This window comes from Macaca nemestrina, chromosome 6 (genome assembly GCF_043159975.1).
Source record: "Macaca nemestrina isolate mMacNem1 chromosome 6, mMacNem.hap1, whole genome shotgun sequence".
Classification (NCBI taxonomy): Eukaryota; Metazoa; Chordata; class Mammalia; order Primates; family Cercopithecidae; genus Macaca; species Macaca nemestrina.
The window spans coordinates 76,979,368-77,002,282 of record NC_092130.1 but is presented as its reverse complement, the minus strand read 5'-3'; the positions used below and the strand labels follow the sequence as shown (position 1 = coordinate 77,002,282).

The 22,915-nt window shown below is 34.4% G+C and overlaps 1 protein-coding gene and 1 long non-coding RNA gene across 7 annotated transcripts in view; both read right to left on the bottom strand.

The window, feature by feature from the left end:
- Nucleotides 1-7,594, bottom strand: part of LOC105471076 (uncharacterized) — a 74,241-nt gene extending 66,647 nt beyond the window's left edge. For both annotated transcript variants that reach the window (XR_011624832.1, XR_011624833.1), the window contains exon 1: nucleotides 1,332-7,594. This is a non-coding gene — a long non-coding RNA (uncharacterized lncRNA). The remainder of the gene's footprint in view (nucleotides 1-1,331) is intronic.
- Nucleotides 7,595-8,303: 709 nt separating this feature from the next.
- Nucleotides 8,304-22,302, bottom strand: LOC105471078 (nudix hydrolase 12). 5 transcript variants are annotated; one of them, XM_011723452.2, is made up of 7 exons: nucleotides 22,091-22,302; nucleotides 19,453-19,664; nucleotides 18,294-18,883; nucleotides 15,341-15,508; nucleotides 14,155-14,268; nucleotides 11,665-11,864; nucleotides 8,304-10,064 (listed from the first exon to the last, which is right to left on the bottom strand). In XM_011723452.2, exons 2-7 carry the CDS (start codon nucleotides 19,656-19,658, stop codon nucleotides 10,038-10,040), a joined length of 1,305 nt encoding a protein of 434 aa, XP_011721754.2. In that variant the 5' UTR covers nucleotides 19,659-19,664; nucleotides 22,091-22,302; the 3' UTR covers nucleotides 8,304-10,037. The 5 variants fall into 5 exon arrangements, with proteins under 5 accessions (XP_011721754.2, XP_011721751.2, XP_011721749.2 ...); XM_011723449.2 differs by having other exon boundaries at nucleotides 8,304-10,426; nucleotides 19,453-19,660; XM_011723447.2 differs by having other exon boundaries at nucleotides 8,304-10,426; nucleotides 22,091-22,301.
- Between the last annotated feature and the right edge of the window lie 613 nt (nucleotides 22,303-22,915).

The following is a 22,915-nucleotide window of genomic DNA, read 5'->3' as shown; positions in this document are numbered from 1 at the left end:
ACTTTATTACTGGGTCCAGCAAATATACACAAAACACCTCAGTGTATACAGCCTTAGGTTATTCCAGTCTTCTGTGGAACCACTAGCGGTATGACCCAAAATGTAGGATCCACAAGGGCTAAGACCTTGTCTATCGTATACTTTGATATGCTCCTATTGCATATGTGTGGAGGAAACATAGCATTTAATAAATATTTGTTGGATGAATTAATACATTATCTATTGTTTCCCAGCTTCAGTCATTTGCATACTACCTTCACGAGTTCTACAACATCCATAAAACAGCTATGCTGTTATTTGCTTAACAGTTTTTTTTTTTAATTTTTTATTTTACTTTAGCTTCAAGTTAGGCAATAATATAGGTGTAAATCCTGGGTTATATCTAACACATATTAAAACAAAACTAATAAAAAGGAAGTATCTCATCTTGCACCACTCCAAACCATTGTGCATTCCAGCAGTGGTGTGTGTCCCTTGCTTTAGAAGATTTTAAAGATGCAGTCATACTCTACGTGCTATCATGACATTATTAGACTAGAAATCCCTGAAGAACTGTATTTTGCTTTGCTTCATTTCCTCTCTGGCTTTAGAATGACTATTAGACTGGAAGTTTAGCTAATCCCTCATGCAGAATGATGCATGAATTAAATATCACTGTATGAAGAGAAATCACCCTATCCAATTACAATTAGAACCCTAGCTACTCTATATATTTTTTGAATTGCTAGGTCTGAGATTTCTGTAATTATGGTTTTCCCCTACGTTGACCTTGACCAGCACAGGGAGTTTCAAAATCTATCTTGAGAAGCCCATTTTCAAAATTGACTCAGTCCTGTGTGACATTTTACATTATTCCTCTTTGACTAATTATAGTCCACAACAAGAAGTGATAACTTCATTTTAACACATGTATTTCAAATAGTAAAAGTTTACACTATGAAGGTGTATTTCCATTAAGATGAAGAAAGAAAAAATAAAGCACACACATGTACTTAAATATATGATTAAATGCTTTGTAAAGTTAGCAAAAGAATAGGCACAAAAGGCCTATTGAATACATCTCAGGGACTACTTTTTTTTCTGCTCAAGACTTTCCTTACCTATTAATTAAACGAACAATGCCTTTGAGTTTTCTAAAGAGGAATGCTGTCTCTTTTTTTGCTTATTGAAGTGGAGCCACACTACTTCAATAACCATGTTACAGAAGAGCTATGTTTCTCTGAAGACTTAATAAGTGCTGAATCGTCAACTCTTGCTGGGTTTAAATGACATCCTCCTAATTTTGAAATACTCAAACTTAAACCTCAGTTTGAAGTAGCATTTGAATATACCTTCAAACAGAAACCTCTGTGTATAATTCCTCCAAAACATGAAATCCCTGTAACTCTTTCAATGAAGTTGTGTTGGTGTTCCCCAGACGCAGAGCTCATCAATTCTGCTGACACCAGAGAGTTTCCGATTCCTGAAAGCAGGACCCCTGTGACATCTTCATTCCTTTCCAGTCTAGAATCAAGGAAAACTGATGTATAACCACCCTTCTAAATTCTAAAGATTAAGAAAAATCTCAAGTAAATATTTAAAATAAACACTCAAAATGTATCTTATCCCTATCAAGATTGTGCTTTGCTTATGTTAGCCTAAGAAATGGCTGTATGTTAATTCTACTTCAAGTCATTTGGAAGAAAATAATAAATATGACCTTTATAACATTTTAGTGGCAATGTTATCATCTATTATTAAGAGCCAATTATTGTTAGCAATATTTAGGGCACTTTGGACAATGCTAAATCTCATTATTTGTTCATAATTCAAAGTAACTTGAATTACTTTGAAATTACTGTGTTACCTCAGAAAAAATAATTTGATAGGACTATTAACGCAAACAAGATAAAAGGGCTTCAAAGAGGCTTTAATCAAAAGATTTAGAGGAGAAATCTCCAATCTTAGAATCCCCATTTTAAAACATTTTCTATGCTTACTTATTCACTTAAGTAAATACATTTCTGCAGCTTAATCCAAACATGTTTTTGAAAGCAATAAAAAGGCATTTATTTTAAAATGTTCTATGCTTACTATTTCCTGCTGACCTCCTTTGTATACAGCTGAAGCTATTGACTGTGCTGCATTTTTGCCCACTGTCATAAAAAAGTATGTAAATTGCAGTCTGGCCAATGATGAGGGAATGAGAAAATTATGCTTAGAATTAATCTGCCAGGTTAATTTAATCACTTTATGACTGGTTTTAAATTGGGCGGATAATCAGTGCTAACATCCCATTCCATCTCAAATTCACCGAGGTCTCTACAGTCTCATGGGATCAGAATAAGTTATCAGTGGATTTTGGGCAGTGTGTGTACATCTTCACAAATCAGATAACATTATGAATTTTTATTCTACTTTTTGTAAAAATAATCAGGGACCACGAAATGGTCATCACATCTGGTAAGGGTTGAAGATCTGAAACAACACAGTGAAATTCCGGCTGTCATTTTACAGATCTTTTTAAAAACCTGGTCAGGGGATGACTTTTTTCCCCTGGCGAGAAGATACCAAGACTAACTTATAAGCATCCTAATTGTAATTCCATCACATGATTAGTACAGATTTCTTTAAGAAGTTAGATGACTTTACATATAATTAAAAGGTAATTGCTAGCAACTAAGGGAATAATATCTTAAAACAATATAGATAATAAAGGTTTATTTTTCAATTTATTTTTCAAACATATCATTTAGGAATACTTATTTAACATCATTTTAATCCAACATTAGATAAACGAGCTAAAATTTAAATTATCTGAGAGGAAAAGGAGATTAAAAATTATCTAATATTTAAATTCTGAGTGAGCACGGGGAAGGTAAAAAGAGCTGGCTGAATTCTTAATGGTGAAAGGAGGCTTTTATAGCAAGTATAAATTTCCATAAAAATCATAGTAAGAGTAAAAAAATCTTGCTTTCCAAATGGACAATTTGTTTGAAATAACCAGATGTAAAGATTAAGTAACAGCAAGATTGTAAATAGGCTATTTTGCAGTTTGATTTGGGATTATTTACAAAAAGATATTGGCCAGAATATTTTGCCTATGAAATTGTTCTAAATCACAGAGTAATTGCAATTGTAATAGAAAAAATTTCAACATCCTAAATGTCTTCTTTCATGAAATCAGATCAAAATGTTTTAATTAATATAAAAACAATTGAATATAAACATTTAAGCAAAATTAAGTATAAAATTAATGAAGAAAAAATTCTAGTAACTTAACCAGATGAAAAAATCATTTTGGTGATTAGTAAATTTAATGCTGCAATGGAAACAAAGCAGAATATAGGAATTCACAACAAGGTCTACTGCTTTGAAATGAAACTGACCCTTCCTGCATTCAGAATGAATTTCAATTATGTTTAGAAGCCTAGCTTGTCAGTTGCATTTTCCTTGCTTTCCAAATGCACAATTTACTTGAAATAACCAAATTAGGATATGGATGGTGCTTATTCGAATGTGCACATGATGTCTTTCTTAGCATAAATAAAAGAGGCCCAAACATATTGATTATTTAGAATTTTCTTTGGACGTATCCATCCTCTCAATTTGGTAACAAAGTAAGTTACAAACAGCTGTTGGATATTTTGTGACTGGAAAGAAATGTTATTAAATTGTCTTCATATATAACATTCAAATAATATTCCCTTTGCTATTATCCTTTGCCAAGGAACTAATTTAGAACAGCAAGGATTAAAATAGAGAATATGGCATTCAAAAAGGAAGAAAAAAGCATGTATAATAAGCTCACCTGGGTAAAGCCTTCATAAATTGCTCAGTTCTGAAGGAGACATGGATAAAATGCAGTATGTATTTTCAACAAGCAAGAAGCTGAAGATTTGAGTACCTTTTCTTGCTCTACTTTGGATTTATCTAGGTTCTCTAAATCCAAACTCTGATTAGCATATTTAATCTTATGCAGCATCAGGCATGATCACCCATCCTTTAATGATTCTATTATCTGTCTTAACCATTCCTAACAGTCTGTTTATATTCAAATATACTTTTAGTAAACACTGATGCAGTGTGTGCTTTTGTGGCTTCAGAATTTTGATAGTGGTATTTATTAAACACACCTATGATGTTCACATGGTGCAGATGAAATAGAGGCAAGCCAAACAGAAACAAAAACTTAAATGATCTAGTTCAGCTATTCAATGGGTTGGGCTAAATATTAGGTAATTCATTTACCTTTGTGTAGTAGACAGGGCAGAAGCAGTATGGCATATAGTATGGTAGAGGTAATAGGCTTTGATTCAGAAGACTTAAATTTCAGTCAGTTTCCATATCCTATGTTTACCTTGGGAAACTGACTTGACTTCTCTCAGATTCAGTGCGCTCATTTGTAAAACTGGGATAAGTATTATAGTTCCTGATATAGAAGTTTTTAATCTCATGAGATATGTAAATGAAAATATAGTTTATAAGTACAGTTTAGAATATTAAATAAATGAAAAATTATTTCTACTTGGATTAGTAACATATGGAATTAGCCATAATTACTCAGGTGGTCCTTAATGAATGTTAATGCATAATGAAAATTTAGAAGGTTTGTCTATGGCTCTGCAGGAACATAAATCATGGTATAATAAGAGGTTGAAGGAAAGGAAAATGATGAAAGTTGAAAGAGAAGAGGTAACTTGCCATGCTAGGAAATTAGACTTTTCCTTTGTCCAAGGACAGTGAGGGGCATTATTTTGAAGGGTTTGAAGTAAGGCAAAGACTAGATGAGATTGTTCCTTAGCAAGATCTCCTTGGCTGCAGTGTGAAGAATCGATTGGGAATGAAACTAGAAAGTAGGGAGACCAGTGTTAAGGGGCTGATGCAGAAACCAGATGAATGATCTGAAGTAGGATGGTGGCAGAGGGAGAAAGAGGAGAGGGAGAGGGAAAGAGAGGGAGATATCGAGATTCAAGAAGTATTAAGAGATTAAAAAGACAGGATTGAAGAGATTGTTTGGTTGAGAAGTAGAGTGGGGTAAGGGATAAAGCAGACAAATTAAAACAGTGCCCAAACTTCCATGTTAGGCGATATTATAATAACACAGGAATACAGAAGCAGGAAGATGCTTGGGGAAAAAAGATAATTTAATTTCAGACATGCAGTATTTGGGAGGTTCTGGGACATCCAAGCAGGTGTGTTGGACAGTTGGAGAGAGAAATGTGGGATCCAAAGAATGTCCTGCAGAAATGTGTAGAGTAGAAGATTCAACCTGAAAAATATGCAAAATTTAGGAGACTAAAGAAGGAAACTGAGCCTGGAAGTGCTTTTGTCAATGCAGAGTTATTAGGAAACATCTTTAGGATAGCTCTGGTAAGAAAGGAAAGGATATGGAGTAAAGTATTTGGGCTTAAGCTTTGGCTCTCCTATTTATTAACAACATGACTTTGAGAAGTTACCCCATTTTAGCCAACTGTAAAATGGGGATAATACTACTAATATTCATTTTATGGGGTTAAGGATAAAATAACTGTCAACCTTCAATATATAGTCATGTGTAAAAATTACTAGTATTGAGAATACACTAAACAGTTATGCTTCCTTAAAAGCTTGTTGTAAATAGAGATCTGTAATTCTTAGAAATATATTGTAAACAACAGGTAAAAAATAACTTTTATAATGTCCAGAAATCTAAATTTGCAAAAAATTACAATTCATTAGTACTGATGTTAGATATACTGAACAAGGAGAATATACATACTGTTTTCACTGTATAAAACAAAGCTCTTTATATGATAAATTTACTATTATAATAGAATGAAAAATGTGTTTATTTTGCATGAGAATGTAGGAAGTGGCTGGGAACTAAAAAAAAAAGATTGGTATGGCAAGCCTAGTAATTTGTAGAAAAATTTGGTATTTTTTGGAAATAATAATAATTAAACATTTCTACAGCCATGAAAACTTTGAGGTCCACACAGATACATGCATATTTTCTCCTGTTACCCCAGAACACACAGATTTCCCAGTGGCCTCCCACCTGTGGATACACTCCCATGGAAGCCCTCAGTATGGTATAGAGGGCGGATGATGGCAGGACCACCCAAGCACCTGAGGTTTGAATTTGCACACATCTTTCAGCATCTTTTCTTTGGAGTTCCAAATTCTCCAAACTGCTTGGTACTATTCAAATTTGTTCCATAAACACAAGTAAACCTAACAAAAAAGCAAAATAACTCTTAGCAGTAAAGCTGTTGGATAAATGGCAGTTTAAATCATTTTTAACCCCACTGACAGAGATGATTTCAGCTCACCGCTACCTGAGAGTAGTAATAAATATTTACAAGGTACTCTACTGAGATGTTCGGAACATCACACTGCTCCAACAGACAATTTCAGGCTAGAGTGAAATGGGCAGGATAAAAAGTAAACAAAAATAAACTTCAGACTAGATCACTTGTCCACTTACTCTGTTTTAAAATAAACAAGAGTACCAGTTTCAATTTCTACTGCTGGTTGCAACTTCCACATTACTAAAAATAAAACCTCCTCACAAGTTAAGTGGTTAGAATGGTCTTAATCCTCCACAGGTGAGGCAAAGAATTTGTCTGGTATCGTTCCCATGAGCCCAGGAATGGAAAGCCAGGGCATTTTTTCATTCTTTATGCTGAGTTTGTCTGTCTCTTATCAGGCTTCTAGTGAGAAAGAAAAATGTTTCCATTAGGAGAAAGTTTCCCCCCGCCCCAACTTAAAATCTGTTTAAAATTTTACAGCAGACCCACTATTCTGGAGAGTTATCACTATACCAGGAGTTGCAAAAAGGAGGAATATCTATTGTCTACTGCTATGACTTTGACTCCTTAGCAAGAAAAAAAAAAGTCTTGAAGAAATAAAGAAAAGTTAAAAGTGTCACTTCCACCAATGAATACAACTATATATAGATATCCTTCAGTAAAAATAGAATGAGTAATTTGCCTCTTGGCCCAATTAACATGTCCAAACATTCATCCCATAGTTGAAAATTCATTTTTTTTTTTCCTCAAACAAGAATTCAGGCTGCTGATTACCTGATTTCCCTATGCCATCCTTATTATTTAAATGCCCTTTCTTTTGACCATTTCTAGTTTTGGGCAAAAAAATGGAATTACTTGAAAATCTATCATATATAATAAACTTCACTCCCTCTTTCAGAAATTCTTTTGAATTCTATTCTGATTGTCCTGGAAGGATGGTAGGTTTTTAGTATTTAGTTTATGTTCACAAGTAATTCCTCCAGTCAGTGACTCATTTTGAAGGTGCAGGTACTTGGCAACATTATTACCCTTACCCCAAAATACAGCCTGTCTCTCATCTGCTCCTGTGGGGTTAAAGCTCTCAGGCATCTGCCCCCACTTACCAAGCACCCTTCCTGCACAGAATATCAAACTTCCCTGCCTTTTCCAACCTCTTGACAGCTACTCTTGCTTAGCCTCAGGACCTAGATCTTAAATATTTGAAGACAGAAACTCCTACTTTTGCACATTGGATTTACTTTGTCCTACACATTTTTTTTTCTAATAGAGAAAACAGCCCGTTTTAACCTCAACAAATACACACATTTCACTCAATAGCTACCACCCATCTTTCCCTCCCTCCCTCCCTCTCTCTCCCAGAACCTAACAACTGGGTCTCAGCCCTAATAAAATTTGCACTGTGAAAATTTTACTCTAAATAATTAATGGATTTGTTTTATGGAACATTTTCACTTAATATTTTATTGTATCCATGTTAGCAACACAGTTCCAGGACCAGCCATCTATTGTTGTTATGTGGGATTTAATTTAGTTTATTTCGTTTATTAACAAACTTATTCTTCCTCCTTCCATCTCATGGTCTCTCCCTTTGTTATTCTATTATTTTCTGTCTTCAGCCAAATCCCTAACCGGGTCTTTAAAAGAATTTCTCATTTTTCCAACTGAATGAAAGATGTGGGCTTCTAACTCTTCATGTTCCATCAACATGTGAAAATGTCAAAATCCAACAATTAGCAAAATTAGACAAGTAATAAAAATAATAACAGATATATTGCTTTAAACCTGAAAAGCAAAAACTATTGACTTTATATATGTATGTATGTATATGTAAGTCTGTTTGTATTTGACCCCAAACTATATTTTAAGATTCAAATGAAAGTTTTAAGTCTCCCAAACACAGACACTTTAAAAAGGCTTCTGCATTTTTTGTACATGTCATCAATTCGAAACAGGTTAAGAACTGAAATTAGGCTTTACTCATTTTTCAAGAGGCTTGTCAAAACATGTTAAACACACACACACAAAACAAAATCAATTTTAAAAATTTATTATGACATTCATTTCCAGTAGAATACATTCATGGCACTACCACGTCTACTATTCTTTTGAATTGGCCATTCCTTCTATTTACATAGCTTTTCACCTCTCAGAGGTTGGCAATTTAAAGTTGTTATTAAAACAATAATTTACTTTGATGTTGATTTTTCCCCAAGTAAGGATTAAATATCTAAAACAAAACGTATAACCACACTTGTTGATACTTTATATTCTACTTTCCTATCTTAACATTATGACAACCTGGAATTTTACAATGTAATCTTAGAATCTGTAAGTATTAAAAGTACATTTGGAGTAAAACTGAATTTCGAGACGCTCTGTTTCATAATAATCAAGGTACATTACTTTCCATATACTTATGTAGCTCAAATTTTATTATGTATCTAAATGTCCTGTGTCAGTTTTAATTTGGTTTAAATTCTTGATACCAATAAGCCTTCATCAATTCCTAAGAAAATCACAGCTCATTAGTAAAATGAAGTTTTATCTGACAGTTATCTATTATTTAAATTAAATATACATTAAGTATCTAAAATTTTAATTAACAATATTTTGTAAGTTAAATTTATTCTTATCATTCCTTCTTTTAATTCTGTCTATTATATTTTTAGTAATAGCTTCTAGTTCCTATTACAGGGAGAATCGTCCTCTGCATTATATAGTACAGACTGCTGTAATTAATTAGTTATGTAACTTTCACTAATTAAGTAAATTCACCTTTCACAATTTCTTTTTCCTTATCTATAAAATAAGGAAAGTCAATTTCATATATTATCCTTAAGGTCTCTTCCAGCTCTAGCATTCATTAGTAAAGATCCAAATTATACAAATTTTGATATTCATAAACTATAATAGCTATTAAATCAATTTCAAAATAGCCTTATAAAATGTGACTTTCTATGTTGCAAAATTGTGAACTACTATGTTTTGCTTTCTCTAGAATCTTACTGATTCAGCTCTAAAATATACTTATTTTATCAAGGCTTCTTAGAATATGTTGAAATAAGGTCAAAGCCAAGATATATTTGAGCATAATAAATATTATTGGTAATGATTATACGATTTTTGCTAATGCAGATACATCACTCATCACGAAATGAAATAAAGCCAATGTTTTCAATTAAATATGTAAATCTGCCTGGGACTTATTTAATATCCGACCTTTCAGGAGAATTCCTTTCAAGTTTAATTTCAGTGCAAAACCAGAGAATCTTGATTTGTCTTAATAACAGCTTTAGGTATAAGTGACATATAAGTAGATGTGTCAATTAATTTTAGGTTTAAAAGAGAGGTCCTAGATATAATAGTATGCTTTTCTCCTTCCAGGAGGGTGTGGTACTGAAATCTCTATTAGAGTTAATTATTAAATCTCTATTAGAGTTAATTATTAAAATAAGAAAATTCTTAACACTGGTCAAATTAGACAAGTGGCTACACTATAACACCTCCACTGCTAGAACAATGGAACCCCCAGGAAAGAGCAAGTGGAACTACAATGGGGAGATCAGCAAAAACCAGATACTGACAACTTAAAGATAACAAAAGGACTAAAAAATCAATACAAGCTAATACAAGCTAAAAATTCATTAAAATTTTTTGTTTCATTTCTCAGATCAAGAACTTTCGTCATCAATTTAATGCTTATAAGAGGCACTGAAATTTACGCACATTTCTAGAACATACTTCTTTCCAACACGATGTCTCTTATTAGAAAAATGGTTTTCTGAGATAAAACTGTGAAGAACAATGAAGAAAGAAAAAGTTCAGAGAAGGCTGACCCAGATTTAACATAATCTGAGGCAATATTGTAATTTGTAAAAATATGAATTTGTGATTAAGACAGAAGAACATTTTGAAAATATTTCCAAACCCAACATGATATTCTGTGTTGTGACACTCAAGAGTACTGAATAATCTCTAATATCACTTAAGGAATGAGTGTTATTAGAAATTATTAAATAATACCCAAAGCTTAGTTCTTAGATTTAGAGATTGGGATTTATTCTAATCCAGTGTTTGATTAATTGATGTGCAATAGCTCGGCTTGGTGGCACAAAGAATGCCTGCTGCTTCCCTTTGGTCAGAACATCCAGGACCTAAAATACACCATAACAGAATGCATTAGGATTTCAAAGCTGTCATATTTAAATACTATTCCCATACTTACATAATTCAATTAAAATGTGATGAGTTTTACGGGGAATAACAGTAGAAAGTGACAATATCCATATTTACAGGCAAAGTTTTTTTTTTTTTTTTTGGAACAAGGTCTTGCACTCTGCCACCCAGACTGGAGTTGCAGTGGTACAATCATGGCTCACTGCAGCTTTGACCTCCTGGGCTCAGGCGATCCTCCTGCCTCAGCCTCCCAAGTAGCTGGTACCATAGATGCACACCACCATACCTGGCTAATTTTTTAAAAATTATCTGTACAGACAGGGTCTCCCTATGTTGCCCAGGCTAGTCTCAAACTCCTAGGTTCAATCAAGCTTCCTGCCTTGGCCTCCCAAAGTGCTAAGATTACAGGTGTAAGCCACCACGCCCAGCCTCAACATGCAAAATTTAGTACAGCATTTTTAACTCCTTCACTGAGTTAGTGATTCGATTTTTAAAATGTTCCAGAAAGACACATTCCCTTATGAAAAATGACATCATGAAAAAGCAAAATGTATGCTCCACACTTAATTTCTAAGTGAAGCCAACTTTTGAAACAGATTCTTTTTTATAAAATTCATAAGCAATAATCTAAATTCCATCTTTTTGGATTAAGCATAGAATAAAATTAATTTTATGCAGGCAAAGTCAGAAAGAATTTCAGGTCAGATGAGTAATCCATCTTTCAATATATTATTTAGGAATGGCATTTTAAAAAGTTATTTTAAGTGTATGTTTATTATACAGTTATGTCATTCTTGGCCTTAAGTACATTTTAAGATGAATAAAAACTTTCTGAAAATTTTAAGCACTTACTGATGTTTTTTGAGAGCCACTTGTTTTAATGTTATAAACTAAAATATAAAAGGTTTGAGAATATTCCTGTTTCTCATCTATGAATTAATGTTTAAGCCCACTGATAGGAACTATTAATGTGTAGGAATGGAATCTAAAATTCGAAATGGTACAGAATCATCTCTACTAGAAAAATCTCACATATAGATCACATTAGTGAAACATACTCCTCTTGTATGGAATTACTAATTACCATGTAATCCATGCATAATGAGAGGGCCAAAGCCATCATTCAACTTGCTGAAAATATGCATCCTTGTTCTGTGCCCAAACCAATACAGTCAGGGAACAATCAATAGAAGAAGGAAATTAAATTGAACTTTACCTGTTCTCTAGTGAACCAGCGGGCATCCTCTATTTCATTCTTGTCAACTTTAATTTCTGTAGACACTGCCACAGCTAAGCAACCAATCATTAAGGAGGAAGGCATTGGCCATGGTTGACAAGAGACATACTGAACATGGCCAACTTTGACTCCACTTTCCTCTTCTACTTCTCTTCTAACAGCATCTTCTATTGTCTCTCCTAATGAAATGGAGCAAAAGAACAAGTTGCTGATGAACATGCGCTGGACATTTTGTGTCCTGAATCGTTCAAACATCTGGAAATCACTTTGGACAGAAACCCAATTCAAATAATCAGAAAGCAGAAGCCTAAAACTAGATTGTAATTGAAGAAAACATAAATTTTTAAAGTACATGACCACATAAAGAATATGAAAATGCCAACAATAAACTTTTCATTTTTTTAAAGGTCCAAATTTGTCAGTTACATTTTAAAAATAATGATATCATCTAAAAATATCCAACACCTAATATTGGTTAAACACTATGCAAACACTTTATATCTGATCTCATTTATATATTGTCCACTAAATAGATATAAATGACATGATTTTTACAAATAGCTCTTTCACACTAAAATTTCCAAACTCGTTTTATTATGTTGTCAAACAATTATTGCAGGTAACTCTTTTCAGGTCATGAAAAGATTAAAAACTACATAAGATGAAATTTAATACTTTTTCTAAGCAATTGTTTTCCTCTAGATGACTGCTGACTCTGCCATGATAAAATAAACTGATGCCTATAAATGTACTTTATATTTCTAATTTGTTGGATTTAAGAATTAGAATAGGCGAAATCATTTCTAAGTAAAATCATTTTTAACTAAATCTGGAAGTTTAGAAACATTTTGCTAAATATTGCTGTATTTAGCAAAATATATTTTAAATATAGCTTTCTATTTCAAATAGATTGATAAATTTCCTACACGAAAATTAACAACTTACAATAATCAAGAGAACACATATAGTAAAAATATAATTATAGACTAGCATAAGATATTTGCAAAACTATAACAAAAGATTCGCATATGCTACATATTTAAGAATTCTTAAAATGAATAAAAAAGGATAAACAATGAAAACAAAATTAGGTAAAAGACAAACATCTAAAATTCAGAGAAATGAAAACTGAATGCCTAATACACATTTGAAAAAAGATGTTCCATCGGCAAGAAAATGAAAACGAAAACGCGATACAATTTCATTCACCCCTCAGAATGACAAATTTAAAAGTCTGAAAAATCCTAACTTGGTGAAGATGTGGAATAATGGAACATTTCATGTTCTGCTGGAGAAAGTATAAATTGGCAGAAGCACTTTAGAGACAACTTGGCAATATACAGAAAAGGGTAAGATGCTCATATCACATAAGCTGGTGGTGCTACTCTGTGTATACAATCTAGATAACTCTTGCAAGTGTGCACAAGTATAAAAATATTAATTGCAGTGTTGTTTGTAATAAGAACTTTAAATGTCCAATCAGCAGAAGGGATAAATAATGGAATATTCATGAATGGATTACCACCTAGCAGTTAAGACAATGACAATGACCTAGAACTACTAAAGACATTATAGGGATTTGCAGCAAGAACTCAGAAATCAACATGGCCAGGTTTAAATCCCTTCCCTATCACTTATTCGCTGTTTGAACTTGAGCAAATTATTTCGTCCCTATGCCTTAGTGCCCCTATCTGCAAAATCACTGTAATAGTGTATTTTATATGGTTGTATGAAGATCATACAATATATATGTATATAACACAGCCTGATACTGTTTTATATATATGATATGATCCTTCTCCAGAACACAGCCTGATACTGTATGTTTACTATTATCTAGTAATGCAAATATTGGAAACGGAAATTGAGATAAAACATTTATTACTTAGACATATTCACTCCACAAACATTTATTGACCTACTACATGTGCTATAGGCATGTGCTATGAGGGTTTCATACATAGCAGTGGATAAAATAAAGTCCCTGTGCTAATGAAACTTATATTCTTGAGACAGCAGATAATAAATTAATAAGTACATACGTAGTATATTAGGTGATGATGAGTGCCCTAGGGAAAAATCAGGCAGGATGATAGGGATTGTGAATGCAGGGTATGGGGGCTAACTAATGTATCTGGGGCAATTAAGTAAGGCCTCTTCGAAAAGGTGACAGTTGAGTCTAGAACAGAAGGAAATGAGGTGGAACCTAGATACCTGGGTCAAGAGCAACATATCAAAGAGCAAATACTGAATTTTTAACAAAGCAGATCCAATTACTAGGAAAAGCAATTTATGTAATTCTCATATAAAACATGAGAATTACATGTTTAAACTATTATTGAAATTGTATCATGTTTAAAATACTTTAACCCAGTTTTATAACATAATTTATCAGAGATTATTAAATGTTATCTAAACTTTGTATTTTGAAATCATAAGTTAAATAGAAATTATTAAGAAAAGGCTTACCAGGCTCAATAAATCCAGCAAGGCAAGTAAACATGCCTGGGGGAAATCTTTTCTGCCTGCCTAAAAGACATCTGGTCCCATCTGGATGAATAACTTGCATGATTACTACTGGATCTGTTAAAAAAAAAACATATATATGAATGGCAGGAAAAACGAATTTAGATTCATGTGCAAACACTGTCTGATAGGATAAAATAAAGGTGTATCTCCTATAGGGATAGAACCCTCGTCTGGTTGTAAGAGATTGCTTCTTTCTGCCCTAATGTAGCTGACAACAGAATATCTCAGCGAAATTGTACAGAATAGTGTCAATAAGCTAGCAGAAGACCATTTTTGTCCTTCTTCCCCCAATCTTAACAGCAACATTTATTCTGTACTTATGGATGTTAGGTGTATTGTTATTTTAATGAGAAAAAGTTTGAGTAGGTAATACATGCAAATAAGGAAAATTCAAATTTTACCACTGTAAATAATTTCCCTCTCCCATCCTAACCCTTAACAAAATGTTTTTAAAAGCTAATATGGTTCTATGATTAGATTTAAGTTGTTAAATAAAATTTAAATAGCAGTTCATCTCTCTAGAAGTTACTAATTCAGCAAATTCTTCTCACTATATCATGACTAAGAACTAGGAATTAAATGTAAAAAGGTCTTGAGCAACAAAAACAGATGTCACTAAGCCATGTTATTTTTCTCCCCAGAGGCCTCCTCAGGTGTTGCTGAGCCTACCTATCGTTTTTTCACACAGTTTTAAAGGTCTGGGTTATCAGATTTCCAAACCTACGGCAGACTCAAAGCAGCAATTAGAAGAGAGAATACAGGCAGACATTAACAGTAGTGAAAAGCTAGCCAGGCTGTACTGCTATGGTAATGCCTCAAACAGGCAAGAAATTGTTGGGGCTTTTTCTCCATTAAGTGGAGCCACACTGGTTGACTTTTGAAATCATGTATCATAACATATCAGGTTCATAGTGAGTAACCCAAAGTTAAGAAATGGCTATTGAATGTACCATGTTTTTTTACTTAAAAATCATGAAAGTATGTTACACTTTAACACTTACATTCTTAATGGTTAGACATGTTTTCCATAAAAAGGAAAACTTTTTAGCTCCTCACAAATTTTCTCTTTCCAGAATATCCTATTCCCCAAGATCCAGGTGGCGGAGATATAAAATAAAGGGCTTACCAACTCTTGGGTATGATGTATTATGAACGCCACTGAGACTAGGACAGTCTTCTTTTAAACATACTCTCTTATATCCACCTTCTTCAATTTTAGTTCCATTTCCACAGGTTGGGCAAAACTTATATCGACTGTGCCAGGCAAGAACAGATCTTGCTTGAGCTACAACCCCTTCAAAAAAAAAAAAAAAAAAAAAAAAAAAAAAAAAAAAGCACAAAAATTTAATTACGTGATAAAATCAATATATAAGTAAAATATTCTCAAGTTACAATAAGAATAGCTATGTGATCAGGTATTTTAGTGTTTCTATTTTTATAACGTGTATTTTTCTTTTAAAGTAAAAGATTATTTTTCTGGATGACAAAAATTAGATTCAAGTTTAGTTTGAATAAAATATAACTCTCATATAAGATAGAAGTACTAACATCTATCTTACATCATACATTAGATCAGGCTTTTAGTGTAGGTGATTTTAAAAGTTGGGGTATTCATGATTCTAGTGTAGAGTAAGTTTACAAACAGTGATTTTACAATAGTGATTTTAATAAAAATATACCACAAAAGCAGTTCTTGAGATTTGTACTCTAAAGGAAATATTACTAGGAAACCGTAGGAGGCTATCACCACTCTCTTGGTGACTATGCCATTGATGGTCGACGCTGTGTGGAACAGAACCTATTTTCAACGGGAGACTGCATGTACACAGTATAAAACACACTGCATTTACTATGTTCATGGTTAACTTTGTTTACCAAAAAATGCCTAATAGGATAAATCTTAAAATATACACACTTTAGCTATAGGTTTTACTCTGGTAGTTCAAAAAAGAATTAATACGACCTGGCCAGAAATATTACAGTTGAGGCAATAAGACTAGAAGTGCTGTATTTTAAATGCTTGACAAAGTCACCTCCCTAAAATACATTATTTGGTCTACAGATTTTTGAAATGAACAAAATAATAATTAAAATTCTAACATCATTTAAACTGGGAAAAATAAACATAAAACAGTTGTAATGAACAGACAACGTTATATTTTTGCCTGCTACCTAACCTTATAATATGTAACATGCTAGGGTATTTACATTATTTCAGAATCATCACAAAAAGAAAAGCTAACATTTATTGAGTACTTACAATGTTCCAAGCATCATGCAAGGAATATTTATAGATTATCCTATGTTTAGAGCAACCCTAAAGAAGATAGGTACTATTATTATTTTCTGTAGGAGTAAACTGAGTCACAGAAAAGTTAAGTCTGTATAAAGTTATAGAGCAAGTGAGTTAAAAGGCCTCAGTTTTCCTACAAGGGAAAAAAGCAAGCAACTAGCTCATTTATCATATCTTTTTTATCTTAAAGTGATATATACATGTCTAAAGAAAGTAAATTTTCTTTAAAAAGCTTGATGATTTCTACACAGGTGTGGAGAATAAAACACACCACATCACACTTTGAGACAGAGATATTTAAGCAGTCTCTGGCAGGACCTCTATCACCTAAGGGAATGTGGTCACTGACAAGTGACCTCTTCCTAACTTCCCATTAACTTATCAATCTACCATAATCTGGCTTCCGTTCCTTTCACTCCACTGACATTTCTCTTGTCAAGTTCATCAATAGCTTTATATTACCAAAGACAAAGATTCTTTTAAAAAAAAAAAAAAGAAAAAAAAAAGCCCCACAAAACTTTGCCTTCATCTTACTCAAGTTCATAACAGCATTCAATACATTTGACCACTCCCTCCTGGAAATACGCTGCTGTCTTGGTTTCCCTGAGGCCTCTTGGTCTCTTCCTACCTCATGGCCACACTGTTTCCAACTCCTTTGATGGCTCTCCTGCTTGCAGCTTACCTTTAAATGTAGGGGGATTCAGGTCTTACTCTGAGAGTTTTTCTTGCTTACTCTCAACTCTCCAAGTAATCTCAGTAGTTTTTTGGGATTTAAGTATCTTTGTGTTGATGACTGCCATATGGGTATTTCCAGTTCAGACATCTGATTCTAATGTCCATTTCTAAAACTTAGTATGCCCAAAAGTAAACTCTTGATTTATTTACTCCAAGTCTATCCTGCTTTCCTTGCTCTACCCATCATATTATTAATGGTATCACTATATACCAAATTATTAAAGTCTCTAGCCTAGCAGTCATTCTTAATCTTTTCCTTCATTATTATATATCCCATATCCAATTCAATAGCAAAGACCATTGATTTTATCTCCAAAATTTATCTTGCATATACCCTCTTTCCTCCATTTCTACTATCAGTACCTTAATTCATGCCATATTACCACCATCTCTCACTTACAAGGGTCTCAACCTACAGATCAAGTCCTATCCATTCTACCTCGAGAATATCTCAAATTCTCCCTTTGTCTCCATCTCCACTGCCTCCATTCTAACTCAAGCCATTGCAATCTCTTACTTGGGCAATTGTAATACTCAATTACTTCTTAACAAGACTCCCAACTTTCACACTTACTTACATGTGTGCAATTTATGCTCTATGATGCAGTCAGTGTGCAGTGCAGTGTTTTGTTTTAAAAAAAAAAATTTAAATACAGGTTAGGTTACATTTAAATGGACTTTAGAATCAAACTCTAATTTTTTACCATGCCATAAAAAGCCCCAGCAACAGAATACAAAACAAATCAAAACAGTCAAGGTCTTTGCCATCATGTTCTGTGTGTAGCAGGAACTCAAGAATTATTCACTGAGGAATCAAATGAGATCATCCTGCACCAGTGTTAATTCTCAGGAAATCAGTCTGGGCTGATTAGAACTACTAACTGCCCAGGAGAGTAGTCCCCTACGGTGAGAACTTTAGGTTTCTGATGAAGGCAGTCTAATTTCACTGCTCATTGGAACAAAAGTGGCCCTGGAAAGTGCAAATACATACAATTCCAACTCAATTCTAAAAACCAGATTTTACCAACAAAAAGCAGCATTCATTTCTTACCAGCTTCTTTTTCTTTCAATTGCAGAAGGGCTGGCATAGGAGGATGAAGAAAGTAACAATTTTCATGTCTTTGCTTGAATTCTTCAGCAGCAATAGGATCTATACCTAGAGCAAACCAGGCAACCAATCCATCTTCCTCCTCTCTCGGGACTTCACCAGCATAATTAAGTAGCTTGTCTTTCATTTCAAGTTCCACTCCAAGAAAAATCAAGGTGATCTTCTCAGGCTGGGCCAAATAATCCTTTATATCTTTGTAGTTCAGCTGACAAAGCCTAACTTCTGGTTGTTGGAAACTTTCTTTATTGCCACCTAGAGTAACCAAGGGATTTAAATCTGAGAAAAGAATAAAAACTGTGGCTGGATGGCTTTCTTTAGCTAGTAGCCAGTCAGCATTATTTCTCTTTTCACTTTTCCGGTCCAGTAGTGTTTTGCTAAAATAATTTTCACATTCTTCCACTTCATTCGTTAGGAACCAAGGCTTCTTCCCACCTTTAGCAGTAGCTAGTAAATTAGCTATATGCTTATAACCCCAAAATACAGCAATATCCAGTGCAGTCTGCCTTGATTTATTGACAATTGATCTGTCACACCTACAGATGGAAGAAAAAATGGGGAGAAAAAGTAAAATAGGAAGTAAACACTTTCTCCTGTATTTGTTTCAATAAAATATTTCCAGATGCACATTCAAGTCCTTCTTTTTAATGATTACATAGATTTTTTTTCTTGTGTTACATAGTTTACTATTGGGAGGGTTAGAACAATAATCATAAATGACAAAAAGAGACAGTGGATACTTACACTTTCTGGATAATTACTCACAAAATAAAACAGCATTAAGTTTTATGTACTATAAAGAGATACCAAAATTCTACAAGAAGTCCTTGGTAGTCATAGTGAGATTTGCATTTTCTATTTGGGAGAAAAGTTTATTATTAGACTCCTCATAAATTTGCTTTGCTATAAAGTAATAATTTCTCAATGAAAAAGGTTACAAAGTTTTAAGTTAGAAAAATTGTGCTACATGTTTACATAAATTAGCCAATGAGTTATTTAGTAGTTCAACAATATAAATATGGAAACAAGCAAAATTTAAAAGTAAATATGTAACAAAGAAATTAAACCACAAACCCTTTCAGGTGGTACAGCCTAAAATGTTTACCCTTTCTCAAGCAGAAATTGGACAATCTCTGGGTGCCCATTCCTTGCTGCATACATTAAAGCAGTCCAGCCATTTTCAGAAGTTTCATTGAGAAGAGATGGAGAATGACTGAGTATTCCTGTTAACTTGGCAATATCTCCTTCAGCAGCTGAACAGTGAAACTGGGTAACTATTTCTTGCTTTGGACTTCTTTTTACAGAAGACATTTCTTCCTTAAAAGAAGGAAAATAGGGGGAAAAAGCTTATTTGCAACTGCTTTTTTGTCAATGAATGATATTGTTAGAATAGCAGCAATGGTTTCCAAGGCAATATACTCTTCAAAAGGCAATCATTAAACAGCATACATTTCAATTTCAAAATGTTATCAGTTTAGAATTACAAATACAATGAAATTTATATGCTCATGGGAGTTACACAAAATAATGTATAAAGAGCTTTGACAGCACAGACTAGGGGGCCATATCCTTGGGAGGGGGAACCAGGTAACATATTACATAAGGATGAGGTATTTAGGGTACACCAGAGGGGACTTCATGATGAGGTGGGGACATGACAGGGAGAACATTAAAAGAGATGGAAGTAAAGGCAGAGATTTTCTAAGTTTCACATGAAAACAGTTTATTGTTTGACCTTGCACAATTAATTCTGTAATCCATCTAGGATCTATTTTTGTTCATGGCGTGAGGTAGGGGTCAAGACACTTTTTTACCCAATGCATAATCCATATGACTCGGCATTATTCTTGACATTTCCATCTTTGTTGTACTGTACTGAGACAAATATTGTCACAAATCAGATGACCATATATTTTTGGTTTTATTATTGGACAGTTCTGTTGATCACTTTGTTGTCCTTGAATCAGAGCAGCTTTTAAAACTCATTAACTTTATCTACTTTGTCCCTCTTTTCAGTGGTGGAAAACCCCCCCAAATAACTGCCCCACACATCTTAAACATTGCCTAATCATGGACTGCAGATAGTAGAGCACAAACTGAGCTTTTTTTTTTTTTCTTTTTTGGTGGGGGGGGGATGGTGAAAATGGTTAATGATTCAACTGTCTGTGAATTTCTCAAAGTATTTTTTTAAGGTATAATTTTTCTTTCTATGAAATGCTACTAAGAAAAGATTTGGGATTCTAACTACATTTCTTTTATTCTAAGCAATAAGATTTTTAAGCTGAAAAGACAGAAATGTTATAGCCCATAGTTTTTGATAGCTGCTGTCTCCTGGGTTCTGAAAGGGCAATCTGGCTGATGAATTGCATAGCTGGAATAGTATGAACAAAATTTAGGGAAAACAAGGAGTAAAGATTAATTTTCTTATTTTGGAGCTGTTCACCTTTCCCATTTGAGTCTTTCTGCTACTTATAAATAGGTTAAAACAGCTCAGAGTCATGGAAACACTTGGATAAAACCTAATAGTGGAAATCTGTTTAGAAATTACCAGAAGTAATATCTACATGAGAGAATAATTGACTTACTCTAGAATTTACTTTGCTATTCTTTTCATATTGAAATTTCTAAATACTTTTAAAATATTATGCATAACAAAAGCTTTAACTTTTCAGGACTTTATTTTGAAGCACTGCTGTACAGCTCCTGTACTGATCTCCCTTCAAATTGTCTTTCTCTTAAATTTATTTTCCAAAAATCCATAGTATAGTTTTTTCAGCTAGGTTTAGTTTGAATAATATTTCACTGTCTCATGTTCCAGGGTCACGGTCACTCCCTCACATTCTCACAGGCTGCGCTAGGTGACTGCAAAATTGTCCTTCAAAAGTACAGCGTCATTCACTACCTCCAGGGCAATGCTTATGCATATGCTATTCTGTGGAGATAGAAAGTGGAAAGTGTACACTTTTCCCTCTTGCTTTCTCAGCAGAAAAGCCATCTAGAGACAGTACCATTATTCATTCCAGAGAAGCACATAAACTCTAACACCCAATTCTACTGTTTGATTTACTTTTTCAATTCTCATTGGCAGGTTATAGAAGGTAAGGATTTGAAGGCAGAATAAAGTGCTGACCTTGTTTTCCAAGAAGCTCAAGGACTATTCCGAGAAATCATTTAAAAGAGTATTAGATTTAAAGGGACATAAATTTTTAACAAACCAACATCCACTTTTACTGACGTGTAACCCGGGGCCCATGACTTGCGCATGCTCTCATAGACCGAGAGGGACAGGACAGGACCTCAAATATTGCTCTGTCACTGAAGTCACTGACCATCAATTAACGAATTTCATCCACTCCCTGGGCACTCAAGACCAATTAAGCGCCACCTGTGCACAGTCTCGGAAAATGGTAACACGCCTTGAGATATTTTACTTTCTTGCCACTACTGTTAGGTTCCTTCTTTCGAGGTGAAATCACTCCCTAAGTAGCGCTTCCTTTTCCCCATCTCAGCTAGGGCAGGAAACTCTACTAACCTCAGGACCACCTGCGCCTCCGCCCTGTCCCGAGAGTCCCTGCAAATGCGTCTGTGGTTCCTGCGCCTGCGCCTACCAACCCACTACGAGGCTGCGCCACACTACCCAGCAGGGCCACTCAGAGCAGCGCGGGAACCAAAGAGCCCAGGGAACTGGTCACTGTCCCCAGAGGGGACACTGAGACGACTAACTCGCCGCTGCTTCTACTAACCCAAAGGTGACCACAGTAGAGGCGACCAGGATGCAGTCGAAGGATTGGGATATCCCACTCGCTTTTCCTGGCGCCGGATGCAGCCTTCTCGACTTCCTGTGGCGATCCGGGGTCTTCCCGTGGCTTTATGGGAGTTGTAGTTTGAAGCCCACAGGTTGTGCGCAACCGGAGAAGGGGCGGAGATTGCGGGGGGGAGGTGTTTGGGAGCCCGCGCGGGAGAGATTGAGGTCTAAAGGATTGGCGCTGAGTGAAGGTCTGAAAATTCTTTTCCTGAGACTGTGATGTATAGATAGAACGTGGTGCAGGAGATCGGAAAACCGTAGGCCTGAGGAAGCAATTATAAATTTCCCAGCGTCTGGCACCCAGCTCCCAGCCCTCTCTCCAATACAGTCCGGTGCAATTGAGTGCTCAAAGCATTCTTTTCTGTTAAATAATCTTGGAATATTGACTATACCAAGTCAGTCTTAAAAGAGATATTTGGCCTCTGTAACACCTTAATCAATCACCCCGTGTGAAAACTGGTATCATGTACTGACGCGTAACTCATTCATAGTCCTTTAAAAAGTATGTATCAAGCGCCCACAACACCTTCTTGGATTGTGAGGTTTACATAGGATAATACATCCAAAGCTCTTAGGATGTTGTGAAGTGCAGAGCGGGCACCCACAACAAAATTATTGTCATTATTTATTATTTCAGTTCCTGTGCTTTTATGCTCCAAAACTTACAGAAGTAATGAGTCCGAGATTACAAAACTAGGTGTTGGCGGTCTTCTAACTTCCAGACCGGGCTTTTTCCTTTGCTAAACTCTCTCCTTGTTTATCA

Excerpts from the sequence above, each read along its gene's own strand:
- LOC105471078 (XM_011723449.2), bottom strand. The coding sequence starts at position 19,658 with ATGTCTTCTGTAAAAAGAAGTCCAAAGCAAGAAATAGTTACCCAGTTT. Across the intron at positions 14,269-15,340 it reads TACATCATACCCAAGAGTTG|ATCCAGTAGTAATCATGCAA; the intron begins GTAAGCCCTTTA and ends TTTTTTTAACAG. Across the intron at positions 10,427-11,664 it reads GCTGGTTCACTAGAGAACAG|GTCCTGGATGTTCTGACCAA; the intron begins GTAAAGTTCAAT and ends GGTGTATTTTAG.